Genomic DNA, 15,175 nt, shown 5'->3' with positions numbered 1-15,175 from the left:
TGGTCTCACCGCCAAAATTGATACCGGCCTGTCGGATGTTATGGTTATCTGCAGGGAGTCGAAGGGGCTGCGTAAGGGCGTAGTGATTGTCGACTGGCCCATTGCCATCTCATTCGATACCTGACTTGCGGCCGGCATTGGAATGCTAATGCCTATACTCATGCCCAATGGACTACATGTGTATAAAAAGGCTGGACCGCCGTCAGTACATCTTGTCACCCAATTTTGGTATCCTTTTTCTTGTATATAACCAACCATAATCCATTTCATTTCCTTTTCAATCTTCTTTTCTTCTTGCTTTATCTAACTTCGTTTCGCTCGTTGCGTCGGCCAGTAAATGTGTTTCACGTCGTTGGACCGACTTGAAGGGAAAGGAAGGGCCTGGGCCGGCATGGAGAAAGGCAAAGGACAGTCGACCTGGCATGAATCATGAACGTGTGCTTCCTGTTGCTACTGACCAGTCTTGATTAGCTCATGGAGTCTCTCTGCCCTCGACCGAGAGTGAAACAGTTGGGACGCCGCGACTCACCCTTCCGACCCTGCTGGTCGTGTGGGCCTCCCGTGGTGATGAGCTCTGGCCAGTTTCAGCCCTATGGACAAAATTTTTCGACTACAACATGAGACAAATCTCTTCCTCGTTGACTTCTGAAGCTTCAAAGACTGTCTAAACTGGTGTCGTCCATCCAGCCACCGCCCCGCCTGTCCCCGACAGCCCTGCCAGCCTACTACGTGCCTCTTTCGGCAATAGCGACCAACTCACCAAGGCGCCCATTACGCCATTCTTCGACCTCCTATTCTCTTCGTTTCGCTTGTCGCTAGCGCAGTTTGCCTCCCGGGTTCCGGCTATGAATAGCATCTCGTCGCTCCTCGAATTCTTTTTCCCCAAAACCTACCTCGTACCTACCAGTTCTTGCAGCAGACACCGTCTTGTCACTCCATGGCATCAACGGTGGTCTGAGTATCATCTTATCATCGTTCCTTCCCCTCTTGTATATTCCTGCGACTTACTTGTCGTCAGATAACTGCGTGCACTCGTTCTTCCCTCGTTTTCCCGGCTCCTTCCTCACTCTACCATTTCCTTCAGGACTTGGTATCACTCCTGCTCATGTCAAGGCCCCGTGGGCAGGCCCAGTAAGTGATAGAGCCTGTGAGTACCTCCATTCCAGTCTAGTCACAGCACTGTCTCCTAATACTGATGATTAAAGGCTGGCTAAAAACATTGCGCCCACATCGCCTGAAGCCCAGCCTAGTGACAGTGCTGGTGAGTCACCCTCGTAGTTTCCATAATAAACATGTCTGTACTTACAGTGACAGGCTGGCCATGAGCACCGGGCCCGGCACGTCCCTGACGTGACAACAGTGGGCCCGTTTCAGGAAAGCCTCCCCTTTGTTCTTACCGCCTATGGTTATAGCTACTCTGCCCTCCTCTTCGTCCTCTTCCTTGCCTGCACCGCGGACACGTCCAGTAGGTGACAGAACTCGTATGTGCCTCCGGTCTTGTCATGTGACTGTTCACTTATACTGACAATGACAAGGCTGGCTAAAAGTAATAGTCTGCACTGCAGGCGGTTCAGCCTCTTCGAAACACGTGTATACCATCTTTGTACTGTTCTGACAACAACGAAGGCTTCACATTCGAAGGCTTTTATCGACGCCATGACGTCGCCGTATATGGACAATCGATCTTCTTCTTCCTCCTTCATTGCCTGCACCGTGGATAGGACCAGTAAGTGACGGAGCTTGTGAGTATTATCTCCTGTCCAGCTCATTCTACTAAAGCTAACTGATACTAGGCTGGCTAAAAAAAAAAAAAAAAAAAAAAAAAAAAAAAAGCCGTCCATTTTCGGGTGACCCAGCCGAGTGACATAACTAGTAAGGAGTCTCACTGCTGTCAAAGATGGGCTTTCTAACCGAAAAGTCTGGTCATGAGCGTCCGATCCTCGTCTTTGTCTCCTAATCGGTCACGTCGACATGCTTCAGCAAGCACTACAACGCTCTCCTCTCTCTTGCCGGCACCGTGGACATGCCCGGTGAGTGACAGCTTGTAAGTATTGACCTCCATCTCTACACCATTGGACTACGGAAGCTGATAAACCTTAGGCTGGCTAAAAACAATCGTCCACCCACAGGCGGAGCAGTCTCGATATCATACGGGTACGTCCTCGATACCGTTAAAGTTGACCTTATTAACGCTATAAGGCTACTTTTGAGCTTCTGGGCCACCGTACGATATCAAAGAAACTCAGCAACAGGTCCTGAATGATGGCAGAGACAGGCTTGTGACGCTATCATACCTTCACATGACTGAGTATCTAAACGCAACCTTCCTACATCACTTGCTTGCACTGCAGACAGGCCCAGAGCGACAACCTGTGCGTGTCCATCTACATTGATGACTCTATTGATCACTGGACTAACTGTCAATAATAGACTGGCTAAAAACACCCGTCTGTCCGCAGGCAGTCCAGTCAAGCAACAAAGCAGGTGTGGCCCATCAGCATCAAGAGTGTTCATTGACGATTCTAATGTGTTGCATGACAGACTGGAAGCATCCATCTGCGTTGCCACTCGCATATACTGCTTCTGATAGTGTTCTCGGCAATTTCGAGTTCGCAACCATGCACTATCGTCTCTCACTCAGCACTAGTCCGCACCGCGGCAGGCCCAGTTATTGGCAGAACTTGTACGTACCATTGCAACATCCGGTCGAAAGCAGATACTAATTGAAATAGGCTGGCTAAAAACAATTATCCGCACCGCAGACTAGCTTCGCTTTGAGAGTGCTAAATTACATTCTTACCAAGGATATCTGGCCATACTAATTGACCTAGATCAATCCGAGATAACCTCATATACGCACCCTCGGGCACGACACGACCATGACCAATTGCAACAAGGCCATCCACACTCTGATAGCGACATGGTTTATTTAACTTGGCGCCAAAGCGGGACGGAAATAATGAGGAGTTGGTGGGGTTATCGGGGTAACTAGTATCTTGTATAGTGGCGTGTCCTAGCTTTTTATGGAGTTTTCCTTGGCACTCGCCGAATTGGGGGGCATGAATTGATCATTCTTTCTTCACTATCTCTCGCGATGTAGAACCCTGCAAACGGTAATGTATAAATCACAGTAGTATATATTTCTTGGCTGATGTCTTCTGAGCTTATTATAGAGCACATCCGGATCACTCCGAGATTTGGTTCACTGTAGACCGCGCCAAGACCCAAAACCGGAAATATTGAAAATTAGGGCTGACAGGTAACGACCGGCCAATCAGATCGCGCTAGATACATCGACGCGTTTTTGCCCAGCCCAACGCCATCATTCGTGGATACAGAGATAGAGAACAGGCAGAATTATTCAATGTCGATCATATTGTTCTATTTTCTTCGATTTCATGGCATTGCACTGCATTCCGGAAGGAATGGGAGGCTGTGTTTATCTGTTTTCTTTCTGCCTCTAGTTCTTGGCATGCGTCTTTTATTGCTATGCAGGGCAACTAGACATGTGCTCATCTCTGTTATCTATTGATTTTTCCAAGTAATTGGCAAATTGTCATTACAAATACATCATAGATTTTGCTTTATCGGTGGTTGGTTGTTGGTTATACATGATATCATATGTACTCCAGTCCGTGCCACAGTGTGTACTTGTAAATATCACCGAGTCTTCGGCTCAGGGGTATTTATTGCATCCCCAGGGCGTGGGGGGACTGTTTTACTTGTATTTGTATGGTTACATGGATTGCGTCAATTATTCAAGGATGTAATTCAGATTGCGTATGTATTCAATGGAAAATGCAAGGCTATGTACAATCTAGTGATTCTAAAAACAGAGAAAATAAACAAAAGGGGTAGTCAAGTCAATAGTCAGGAAGTGAAACGAAACCAAGAATGGAAAAATGATAGGGAACGTATCGAAGAATCAAAAGTGAGAAAATGAAAAAAAAAAAAAAAAAAAAAAAAAAAAAAAAAAAAAGAAGAAGAAGAAGAAAAGAAAGCGCCTGCTATGGTATCCAATCAGACCAATGCGAAACAAATATCATCCCAAACGCCTGAGAAATCACTTTTTTCTTAACCAAAAACGGCAAAGAAAAAAACCTATTCAGAAACATCCTCATCCTTCCCAGGGTACATAATATCTTTCCTCCACACAGCGCGTACATGTCCCCCAAACACAAACAAAAACATACAGACAATCGCAATCGTCATCGCAGACCCCACACCAAGCACACCAGGCGAGTTAAACGCATTCCCAAGACTAATCGTAGCCAATGTAAACCCCGTGTTCGGGAAGACCATCGCCCACCAGCTCAGGTGGAACGCGGTGGGTCGTTGGCGGATAACCGCAATAGCAGCAATGCAGAAGAACCACAGGCTAAGTGCCCAAAGGAATGCACCTGCTGCGATGGCGAGCAGTTGCAGGACTCGTCCATCAAGGGCGAGGTCGTCGCCATCGTTGAGGAGGTCGAATTGCTCTGGGAGGCCTTGCGCCATGCCGATTAGTGCAAGTGCTGTGAAGGCGGGTGGCCCGACACAGATGAACATTCCGGGGCGGTGCTCGCGGCAGGGGAGGCCCGATTGCATTAGGCGGCCAACGTAGTGCGCGTACATCATGAAGCTGATGGAGAAACCGAGACCCTGGAAGGTGACGCCTGCAGTGATGATGGGGATAGCAGAGCGGGGAGGTTGGTTTGCGGCAATGACAGAAGCGATTGTGCCGCTGAGCATGACGGGGAAGGCGGGAAGAATCCACGAGGGCATCATTGTTTGCAGGCCGTAGGAGTGCGAGGTGAAGACGAAGGAGTACTGGATGACTGCGACGAGTAGGGTACAGGCGCAGTAGATCCAGAAGAGGACTTCGAGGGCTTGTGTGAAGGAGGGTTGTGGCTCGTCGCCAAAGTATTTGTCTAGACCGCAGATGATAGTTGCGATGGAGAGCCAGAATGTTGGGAAGAAGAGGCCTTCTCTGTCGTGGCGGAGGGATTTGAGGAGGTTGCCGTGTATGGCAAATCGTAGGGCCATGAGGGAGCATACGAGACCGAAGAGGATCAGGTTGAAGATGTACACTGCTAGACCGATCTCGCGGAGACCGGAGAAGGTGTTGGGTTGGTTGATGATGAGGACTGCTAAACCGCCAGTGCTCATGGTCAGGGTGTACCAGGCCCAGGTAAAGTGGTGCAGACGGTCAGTGAAGCTGATGGGAGGGTCATGTTTGAGCATGACTGATTCGGATTGGGAAGACGAGGGTGGGATTAACATTGCGGCGATTTCGTGTATGAGTGAAGTGGTTATAGAAAGATGTATAAAATAAGATAGAGATAGAGAGTGTGGATTGGTTATATAATTGACAGATATAGAAAAGAAAAGAATGAATGATACCGAACAGACCAGAATAGGGCTCGGGATAGGGGCCGATACTTATACAACGGAGTGATCGGGTAAATATCCATGGATCGTTCGTTATCTTGCACTTCGGAAAGCCAAGATATAGAAACGGCCAAGATGCACATCAGGGGGGGCGAGACGCAAGCAGTACTGCCACCGAGAATGGGCATGCGTGTGTGCATGATGCGTCTGCTGTGTGACTGTTCTAGTGTGTACTTGCCTGTGCTACACTGACCCTGACTGACACACACTGCCTACATATCTCTACCATTGTCACTCTTCATACTATGTTTCTACTCTAGTATACATACTATTCCATACTACTCCGTCCACGCCGTGTACTCGGTCCTCCTACGGACCGATAGGGGCGATCGGCGCCAAGGCGTGGCGACGCGGTGGATATCTTGGCATCTTGGCGGCGGATCTATTTTGGCTTCCGCCGATCACGAATATACATTCCATTTATGAGGATGTATAAACACTTTGTAACTTCGATATACAGGGCTCGGGGATTTTGTGAATATCATAACTGTATAGGATAGGGCAGGCTCAACATCAACAGCATCACCATATGAACAACTGCTATACAACTACATCCTATTCAAATGTATCCCTTATCTATGTATATCCCTTAACCTGTATACTGTACTATTATGATGCGAGCTACTAATGCCAAGCGCCAAGCCAAGCAAAGTCTATTGGGCTTCCTTTTTCTCTTAATTCTGAAATTAGGAATGCTGCCTCCAACAGCCACAATCCCACTGCGACAAGATTCTGGGCGAGGATTCTATGCGTGTTATCTCTCGCTACTAGTCATGTCTATCACTACTAATCTATTCTCTCGTCTTGTTGGCTGTCTGGGCAAGAGGGGTCAGGCAGATACATGTCCAGCGTTAATTGCATTGGCACTGTATACGGTAGTGTACGGTGTGCTCCGTATAGTCCGAAGTAAATGCAGTATACTCCATGCTCCTTACATGCCAATGATATCAAACCGTCCACTCGCGTGCATTGCAGCCCGAAACGACTTCCGAAAGATTTTCTTCACGGCCCGCTGGTGGTTTCCCCGATTTTCAGCAACCCCGAGGCTTCCGGGCCCTGAACCCTGGTCTCTGGGCAAATCACCACGGACCATCCGGGCACGCCCCTTTCCTACCCTCCCGAAACACTACCGACTCCCACCCGGCACCATTCTGTAACTTCGCTACAGGTACACAACACAAGCTTCCGGGATTGGTCGTATTTTGTCCGCTCCCGAACGTCGGTTTCAGCCGGTCTTTTTTTTTTTTTTTTTTTTTTTTTTTTGTTGCTATAGGGCGACGGCTTATTATTGTCGTCGGGAAAGGGTGCGTGTCGCTCACGTGCTTGGAAATGCCCGGTACTGCAACAATTGATGATTCGCCGGGATTATCTTGCGAGCATATCTTGGCGTGGAAGTGACCGTGACATAGCTAAGCGGGGGTTGTAATGAATTGAATGGGATGCATCCGCTCCAGCTCTTTTCCAGACACTGCGACACTGACCTGTCTATTGGTTTCTGCACCCATCCCACATCATTTCAGCAACCGCCGGGCACGAACGAATGAAATTCATTCCTTTGTGGTGAAAGTCTTGTCCCGGGTGATCATTGCTTCCTTCCTGTTTCTCCTGTTCTCTCCGTCTTGTCTGTCTCCGGTCGAGACCGGTCTAACTCTGTCGTTTCAACCCGACACTGCTGCACCTTCGAGAGTTCAGTGCAGGGCCCAGGTGCGGGTGTCAGCAAACTTAGTGACAGAAACAGGGGCACGGGGTCGTGTAGGAGTATCAGGTTGGTCAGTTTCATTTTCCTGTCTTCTAGACTTGATTGTCGATGCATGTCTTCGGAGACAATACCTGATACAGATTGATTTGCTCGGCTATTATGCTTAAGCAGATCCTACCCACGCTCTTCGGGATATGCAGTGTGTAGTGATTTACCTCCGGCTCGAATAAATCACTCAGATACCTGCCACCTGCATCTCGCTCCCATGACAATACTACCCCCTTGCCACTAATTAATGACAAAGACAACGAAAAAACAACGGTACCGACAATGCTCCAGCCTCCACCGATCAAGCTGCCGAGTGTGTTTAGCCTGTGAACTTTCTGTCCATCTCACTCACATCTACTGTCTTTCATTCTCATGCAGAACGGGCAGCAGTGCTCCGTACAGGACAGTACCTTGTAAAACACCCATGGCAGATTCTCCACCCTCACTGCCCTCACCTTCCATTCTCGTCTTGCAGAGCTTGGCCGCGCTACGAGCGATAGCAATTCCCGATGATTATCCGATTCTCGTCAACAATGAAAGATTCTTCAACGTTGCCTGCTCGTTTTCATCCTGCAGAACTTGGCTGCAGGGTCTTTTCGTCTTGTCATTGACCGGAACCCAAAACTACTTGTCATGCGTAATATTATTGATACGTTGAAAGTGACAGAGACGGTGGATTTCGGCTGTTTGGACGGGACTTGGTTGGAAGTTTATGGAGTGGTGTGCTGACTATGCAGTCATAGTGCGCTCTAGGGCTTACGGTAATTGTAGTGCATATGGTGAGTTACTTGCTCCAATGGCGTAATCCGTAGGATGCATTTCCCCTAGGACGTAGAGTAGATTCCTATTCCCATTGATATCTGTCGACTGTTGAGACTTTACAATGACTATTCGAAAATGTTGGTTTGTTTATCTGAAGAGAATGTGGGTTGATTTCTCTTCAACCGCAAGCCAATGTCGTTCGGTAGCCAAACCAATCCATTGTAGCTAAACCGCATCATCCTTTTGTGCGTTGTGTACTGTTGTCTTCAGTAAGCTTCAGTAATATTATCTTGTAATTGACATATGCATGTTCGAGATAGACATGGCCTCTTTTTGTAATGCATTGGTATTCTACGTTCTTTTCCGATATATATCCTAGTGGATCCTTTAGTAGGATAGTAAAATAGAAGTTGACTACTACACCATGGTAGTGAATAATGAAATGCAAATATATACATGTTCCGATAGCCGTGAGTTTCCAATCAAGTGTAAACAATTGTATCAGTCTGATCTTTCATTGCATACTATGGTATTGAACTGGTCTATGCTGAATGTTTAATATCGAAGTAGGAGTAATACATAGTATATAACATCACTTCATGTTCATCTGACGTATGTTCCGCATTTGTACTCTTTTGCAAACTAAAACAGTTAACATCCAGGCCTCATATCTTTAGAATCCAATAATATACAAAAAAGTAGAGTGAACATACATCCATATACAACCATCATCCTATACAACCCTCACAGCAAAATCAATGAACCAACCGAATCTCCCTAACTCCCGGCGTCCACTCCTTCAACCCCTCCCCAACACTATACCAGAACCTCAACCGCACACACTCCCTCCTCATCCCTTCCACATCCCCCCTCTCGACCATCTCCCCAAGCACCTTGACCCCCTCCTCAACCCTCTCCCGATTCTCCCCCTTCATCTCCTCAATCACCTTCTCCGCCTCCTCTCCCGACCCCTCTTCCTCGGCAAGCTCCTCAATCCTTTCCTGAACCTCCATGACAGCCATCAACGTCTCTGGGTCAAGCGCTTGCTTGTCAGTTGCAGCGGAGTCCTCGGCAGTCACGTCAATGTTGTGTTGGATTTTAAGCAAATACTGCGCGCGCGCAAGCGGATCGGAGAGCGTCCGGTAGGCTTCGTTTAACAAAGCGGAGAGCGCTTCGGCTTTCTGTTTCGGTGCGCCGGGAGGGTATTTATCTGGGTGGGTGCGGTTTTGGAGGGAAAGGAATTCGGCGCGCAGGGTGCGGAGGGGGATGTCGAATTTTGTTTCTGGGTTTGGGGGCGGACCCGAGGGGAGGGTTGAGGGGAAGAGGGTGTAGTAGTTTGTTATGTTAATATTGGGGATGTCGTTTTCGGTATTGGGGTTGAGGGTTTGGGGGGTTGTTGTAAATGCGCGGAGGGTGCTTGGTGTTGGGATTTGGTATGCACGGTTTGCAAATAATTGAGATATGGGTGCCGACCTCGGACGGAGCCATTGGAGGGTTGTTCGTAGGGCAGCCATTGTGGTCGGATCAATTGTTGACAGCGCGTGAGAGTTCCTGTCAGATCGGAGATGGATGTTCGAGTGCCGATTGATCTAATGCTTAGTAAGGATGATGTCATTTACGCTAGCTTTACTAAATACATTTGGATATGATACTTCAATTAACTGAGTGATATAGGTATACAAGGTACTACTCAATCCCCCACAACTTCACCGTCCGGTCATGCCCACAACTAGCGATCCACTGCGCATCATCACTGATGTCCGTACTGAGAACATTGCCTGCATGTCCGCTCAGCGTCTTCACCAACGACCAGTCATCCGCACTGAACACATTGACATTCTTATCGAATCCACTTGTGACAAAGAAAGACCCTGATTTCTTCGGCTGCACCGGTTCTGGTTCCTTTACTGTCATTGTGGGAGTGTCGACGTCCATTCCGCCTTCGGTCGTTGGCAAGTAGCCCGTGGATTCAGCACCCTTGTACCATCGCAGGTCCGAAACGATACTCTTGTGTGCTCCGATACCTCCGATGTTCTTTACTTGACGCAGATCCCAGCATTTTACCCAACCGTCTGCAGAACCAGAAAGCACGCGATACCCGTCTACTCCCCAGTCGAGGCCGAAGATGTCCCGGATATGGCCCTCAAGAATCATCACTGTCCGTCCTGTGCGCAGATCCCAGATACGGCCGATACTGTCGAGACCACCACTGGCAAGCAGTGAGCCGTCATTGTTGAATGCTACCGTGTACACTTCTCGCGAGTGGCCCTCTTGTAGCAGTAGTTCTTGTGTCGTCTCCACGTCCCATAGTCGCCAGGTCGTGTCGTACGATGCAGATGCGACATACCGCCCCGAGGGGTGGAATTCGGTCCGGCATACACGTCCCGAGTGTCCGGACAAAGTCGCCAGCGGTTGTTCCTGGTCCAATGACCACAGTGCCACGTTTCCTTCGCCTCCGCCAGACACCAGGTTGACCGACGATTCAGACACATTGGACGAAGGCAGTGTCGCCCCCGGGAACCATGCCAGACCACCAACCCGATCTGTATGCCCTTTCCGACTCCCCTTTTCCTCGAGGTTGGGCACGCTCATCAAGCGGATCCCACCAGACCAATTCCCCGCAGCAATCGTCTGTCCATCCGGCGCAAATCGGCATATACTGACCGGCCGGTCTCCTGCAATTTGCGATCCGTACAAATCAAAGCCCTGGATCTTCTCCTTGATAGCTTTGCGATGCTTAATATGCGTCCGTAGCGGTATAGTCGATTCATCCCGTTGCCGTGCCACGCGCGCTTTCGCCCGCGGCAGCGAAAACCTTGCCATATCCTTCCGTGCCTCGAGCAACGCATCTCCGCCCTCTGTATAAAACTCCTCCTGTTGATCCCCCTCCTCTTCCTCTTCGTCCTCCGCCTCCGCCATTGTAATGTCCATACCCGTCTCAAGGGCTGCGGCCTGCTGCTGGTCCGCCAGATCTGTCAGATGCTCTCGCAATCGATCTCGCCGGTCGACAGGGCGTTCGCCAAACAGCGTAATCGGTTCGCCAAGCTCTCGTAACCGTGCGCGCACGCGGTTGTCGTCTGTCGGGACAGCCATGGCGGCTGCTCTGCGTTTTCGTTCAAATTGGGACAGGATGGCGGAGGCTCGTTCAGCGGGGATACCTGCTGCTGATGGGGGGAGTTCATAGTCGCGGTCGACGGCTGGTGCAGTTGTTAGTGACGGCGTGTGTTGGGAGAAATTGGTACTTACGGATGTTGGCCAGGTCGATGCCATCGTCCTATGTGTTCATGTTAGTACGCATTCTGGCTGATAAATTGATGGTGAGAACAGAGTGAAGATTGAAGGGATGGGGTAAGCTTACCTTTGTCTCCTCGACAAATGCCTGTCTCGCGGGGTGCATCATTTTGTCGCGAGTTTGAGCAGATCAAACAGTCACAAAATATCTTTATTCTTCAGTGCTATATCCGGCAGTTAATGAGATTGTTTGACCTGCTGGTGACCGTTGAGGCTCTCAAAGTAGAGACCAATAAATTAAGCCGGGGTTGATTTACGATGGAGAATTGGAGATGATTGCAGAGGTGAAATGTATTCTAGCCTCAGGCATAAGTCACGTGGCATAGTGCCATGGGTCCCAGGCATTTACCACATATGGAGTACACGAAGTGACTTCATTAAGCACAAAACCTATAGACATATCTAATATTTATTCATGAATTCATTCCTTCTTGTATTTGTATTTATTGTGTAAATCTTTTTGAGGTGATCAAAATTTGACAAAGGCGGTCAACGCGATAAACTCGAGATCCTTATCGAGTGGCAGTTGGACTTTCACACACTCCCTCCCAACATACTCGTTCATTCGCTCTCCTCTCTCGGAACCCTAGTGAATCCAATCTCATGCCCTAGTTGGTGTCTTCGCGTCTGTTCGTCTCCTCTCCAATGCCCCTGCAATCCTCCTCCGCCGTACTTCCAGCCCTCCTCCTATCGTTATCGGTATCGGTGTTGGTACAGGACAAGGGTCAGGCATAAAAAGAAACCAGACACGGGACGGACAAATAGTGATGATCCTGAACTCGCCAAGTCTCGCTAGAGCGTGCTACAGTGCGTCTTGCAGTAGCCTACGCGCCGGTGCCAGAGAGAGATTAATATCTGCAGTATCGACATCGACATCGGTCCCGGCCCGGCGATTACGATTCTTTCATTCGACGCATCTGCGCGCTTCGAATCCGACTTCTCCGGCGCGAATTAACTACAACGTTGCGGTTTCATCGTCCGGGAAAGGGAATCGTTTTCATCCCCTACGAAATGCATACAATTTCGACCCTGCTGTGCAGGATAGTCTGGGCTTGACAACCGCCGAGAAGAACCCTTATCAGAGACGGAAAAAACGCCCGGACAGCGGCGCAGACGCCTTCTTCGTCAGCAAGATTTCTCACGGCCAACAAACCGAGAAAGACACAAATGGCGCACTCGCTTTCGCCGTGGCAGACGGCGTAGGCGGCTGGGAAGAACATCGTGTCGACCCAGGCGACTTCTCCCATGGTCTATGCGGGTATATGGCTGAATCAGCACTATCATGGCCCTCACCAGCAAACAAATTGCGCCCTAGACAAATCCTAGAAATGGGCTATGACCGGGTCATCGGCGACCAAGCCATCCCCGCCGGCGCCAGTACTGCCCACGTCGGGGTAGCCCTCCCCGACGGCCGCGTCGAGCTAGCCAACCTAGGCGACTCAGGCTCCGTCCTCCTCCGCCGCGCCGCAGTACACCACTACACCCCTTCACAGACCCATGGCTTCAACACACCCTACCAACTCAGCGTGATCCCGCAGCGCATGCGCGCCCAGGCAGCCATCTTCGGCGGCGCATATCTCCAAGACACTCCGCGCGACGCAGCAATCACGAATCTACATATGCAACACGGCGACGTCCTCATGCTCGCCACAGATGGCGTCTTTGATAACCTCAACAACCAAGAGATTCTTAAAATCGTCAACCGCCAGATGATCCTCGCAGGCGCATGGACGGGCACAGCACCAGACTACAGCATCAAAGTCTCCGATGACCTTGAGCAGCTCACAAGGCTCGGTGGGTTAACACACCTTCTTCCAGCTAGCGCAGAGGGCGAGGACCAGCGCCCTGCAATGGAACCGTACACACTGTCTTCGTTCCTGGCTGCTAGTATCGCTGGGAATGCAAAGGTCGCTAGTGTGGATCGGAGACGGGATGGGCCGTTTGCGAAAGAATATCAGCGGTATTATCCGTATGATCATTATCGCGGCGGTAAGGTCGATGACATTTGTGTTTTGGTTGTTATTGCTGTTGAGGAGGGGCGATACGATCCACAGCAGCAGAATGATTCTTCCTAAATCTGGTGCAGACTCCAGAGACCTTGGCTTTGACGTTGTATACTCCTCTTTCTTTTTGTTCTCATATGCATCCTTATATGCGCATGGGCATATTCATACATACACAGATGGCAGAATCACATTGGACTCACTGGCACTATATATCAACATTACTTTTCTTGTGGCGGTCATTGGATTCATTCTCATCATCATTGGGACACCGGCATACAGCACATTTTTGGTAATAGATAGATCACTATTATAGACTATTGATAGACAATTTTATGCATATTTTGACTTGTTTATAGAATCCAAGGTTAATGTTGTGACGGTTAGCGGGGCGCCAGAAACGGCTCCCATTGAACCGCGCTTCTGCCGAGCCATATTGACCATTGCCCTTTGCGGTATGGCGTCTACTGTATCATGGATAGCGCCGCATCACACTGCTTTGGGGCCGCTCACATGCCGCCTCAACGCATCCATTGCATCTATAAAAGCCTGACATCTCTCCCTCAAAGGACCACGCACTTTCTATTCCCTTTTCCCTTCTCCTGTCTGCATCGCCCAGTGCACTGCCCTCTTACCAAGATGCCGCGTTACCTGACGATTTTCCCTTTTCCAGTATGGCGCTGTCCACTCTCCTCGGGGTGGCCGACAGGCCATCTGGACAATTGAGCCATTGAGACCTTGTTACTGTCACTTCATTGGAAAATGAGCTATCCACTTCACCCTTGATGCTGTGCTGCTGCTTATTATTGCAGTTATGGGCCTCTTCACGCGTCTGCCAGCTGATCAGCGACTTTTTGAGTTGCTTCTAGACATGCTATCCTATTTGGGCTTTCCCTTGAGGACTTCTGGATCCTTGGTTGCCTTGCTTGTGGTCTCTCATCTCAAGATTTCATGATTACTTCTTCACCCAGACTTCCAAGATTCTATATGGGAAAGGCAACTTGCTGGTTATCTGCTACTAAGTCTGATTGTGAACTGGTTGTGCCTGTCCCTTTCCACAGCTGTCTTTCAACCCCACCAGAATTGATTCATTTACGTGTCCTCGCCATTCTTACCAGCCAATAGCAAAATTACCGCATTCTTTTCATTCCAGTGTGTTTGACATACGAGGCTTGGAGCTGCAACACCCAGATGCAATTGGCACCGGATCTCAGCCTCCAGGTGTCACAAGTAGATGAAAATAGACACGCCAGCAGTCTTAAATGAGATTTTCAGGATGAGAGAAATTTGCCTCAATGTTTCTGCTGATGAGAAAGGTGGAATGGTGGACTTGACAGGCCGAGGGTAAGTATAAAGAGGATAATTGAGGCCACAGGGGTTGCAACATCTTAACTCAGTTTCTCCATAACCCGCACTCTCCCCTCCTCTTCCCTCTTTCCAAATCACCTGTCTGTTATAATATACCCCTAAACGTCCCCCATTTCCTAAAATATGCCCCCTACCTTTCACATGAACAACTTCAAGCCGTGGGCTCACCCTTTGGAAAGCCATTCTCACAATGCAAATCACCCAATCTATGTACCCCAAGTGTGACGATCTCGAACAATATGAATTTATTGCTAGACTTTTTATCGAAATACTAACATGGAGAAGGAAAGAAAGAAGCTGGGCCCGCCAGCGCTGCGCTATCTAGTGTGCGGAGGGGGTTCCTGCCCTATATTCAAACAGGCCAAAGTATACAAACATCTTGCGTTGTTGATGAATGCCCGTACTCCGTGACACTTACATGAAAAGTAAATCTCACATGTCCCTCTTGTTTTCCTGAACTGATCATCTTAGATACATTGAATATTCAATTGGCACAATGTCAAAACCCCTGCCTGCCAGTTTTGACTCGCTACAGAAATTATGCAAAGAGATTCCCAGCAATTTCTCCATCATG

General features: G+C 49.1%; 5 protein-coding genes across 5 annotated transcripts; 2 read left to right on the top strand and 3 right to left on the bottom strand.

The window, feature by feature from the left end:
• Positions 1-1,804: 1,804 nt before the first annotated feature.
• EURHEDRAFT_411716 (uncharacterized protein) lies at positions 1,805-2,278 on the top strand (the record flags this gene model as incomplete). The annotated part of the gene is made up of 3 exons (XM_040781712.1): positions 1,805-1,872; positions 1,919-2,044; positions 2,101-2,278. Coding segments are annotated over exons 2-3 (278 nt in total), but the record flags the coding sequence as incomplete, so codon positions are not given.
• Positions 2,279-4,101: 1,823 nt separating this feature from the next.
• On the bottom strand, positions 4,102-5,262 carry EURHEDRAFT_377023 (tellurite-resistance/dicarboxylate transporter family protein; the record flags this gene model as incomplete). Its single annotated transcript, XM_040778908.1, has 1 exon — positions 4,102-5,262. One exon carries the CDS (start codon positions 5,260-5,262, stop codon positions 4,102-4,104), a length of 1,161 nt encoding a protein of 386 aa, XP_040639664.1.
• Positions 5,263-8,652: 3,390 nt separating this feature from the next.
• EURHEDRAFT_411714 (J-type chaperone JAC1) lies at positions 8,653-9,483 on the bottom strand. Its single transcript, XM_040781711.1, has one exon. It carries the CDS (start codon positions 9,451-9,453, stop codon positions 8,695-8,697), a length of 759 nt encoding a protein of 252 aa, XP_040639663.1. The 5' UTR covers positions 9,454-9,483; the 3' UTR covers positions 8,653-8,694.
• Positions 9,484-9,538: 55 nt separating this feature from the next.
• On the bottom strand, positions 9,539-11,477 carry EURHEDRAFT_411713 (putative pre-mRNA splicing factor). The gene is made up of 3 exons (XM_040781710.1): positions 11,298-11,477; positions 11,186-11,213; positions 9,539-11,136 (listed from the first exon to the last, which is right to left on the bottom strand). The coding sequence occupies exons 1-3, from the start codon at positions 11,337-11,339 to the stop codon at positions 9,626-9,628; spliced, it is 1,581 nt and encodes a 526-aa protein (XP_040639662.1). The 5' UTR covers positions 11,340-11,477; the 3' UTR covers positions 9,539-9,625.
• Positions 11,478-11,632: 155 nt separating this feature from the next.
• On the top strand, positions 11,633-13,564 carry ppmA (type 2C protein phosphatase PTC7). Its single transcript, XM_040781709.1, has one exon. The coding sequence runs from the start codon at positions 11,998-12,000 to the stop codon at positions 13,303-13,305; it is 1,308 nt and encodes a 435-aa protein (XP_040639661.1). The 5' UTR covers positions 11,633-11,997; the 3' UTR covers positions 13,306-13,564.
• Positions 13,565-15,175: the final 1,611 nt, after the last annotated feature.

The sequence above is a fragment of the Aspergillus ruber genome (genome assembly GCF_000600275.1).
Source record: "Aspergillus ruber CBS 135680 unplaced genomic scaffold scaffold00010, whole genome shotgun sequence".
Lineage (NCBI taxonomy): Eukaryota > Fungi > Ascomycota > Eurotiomycetes > Eurotiales > Aspergillaceae > Aspergillus > Aspergillus ruber.
This window is presented reverse-complemented; position numbering and strand designations above follow the sequence as displayed.

What these genes read in the sequence shown, in the direction of transcription:
- ppmA (XM_040781709.1), top strand. Translation starts at nt 11,998, where the DNA reads ATGATCCTGAACTCGCCAAGTCTCGCTAGAGCGTGCTACAGTGCGTCT.
- EURHEDRAFT_411713 (XM_040781710.1), bottom strand. Translation starts at nt 11,339, where the DNA reads ATGATGCACCCCGCGAGACAGGCATTTGTCGAGGAGACAAAG. An exon ending in CATTTGTCGAGGAGACAAAG is followed by an intron (nt 11,214 to 11,297) that starts GTAAGCTTACCC and finishes ATGAACACATAG; the next exon opens with GACGATGGCATCGACCTGGC. An exon ending in CATCGACCTGGCCAACATCC is followed by an intron (nt 11,137 to 11,185) that starts GTAAGTACCAAT and finishes CAACTGCACCAG; the next exon opens with CCGTCGACCGCGACTATGAA.
- EURHEDRAFT_411714 (XM_040781711.1), bottom strand. Translation starts at nt 9,453, where the DNA reads ATGGCTGCCCTACGAACAACCCTCCAATGGCTCCGTCCGAGGTCGGCA.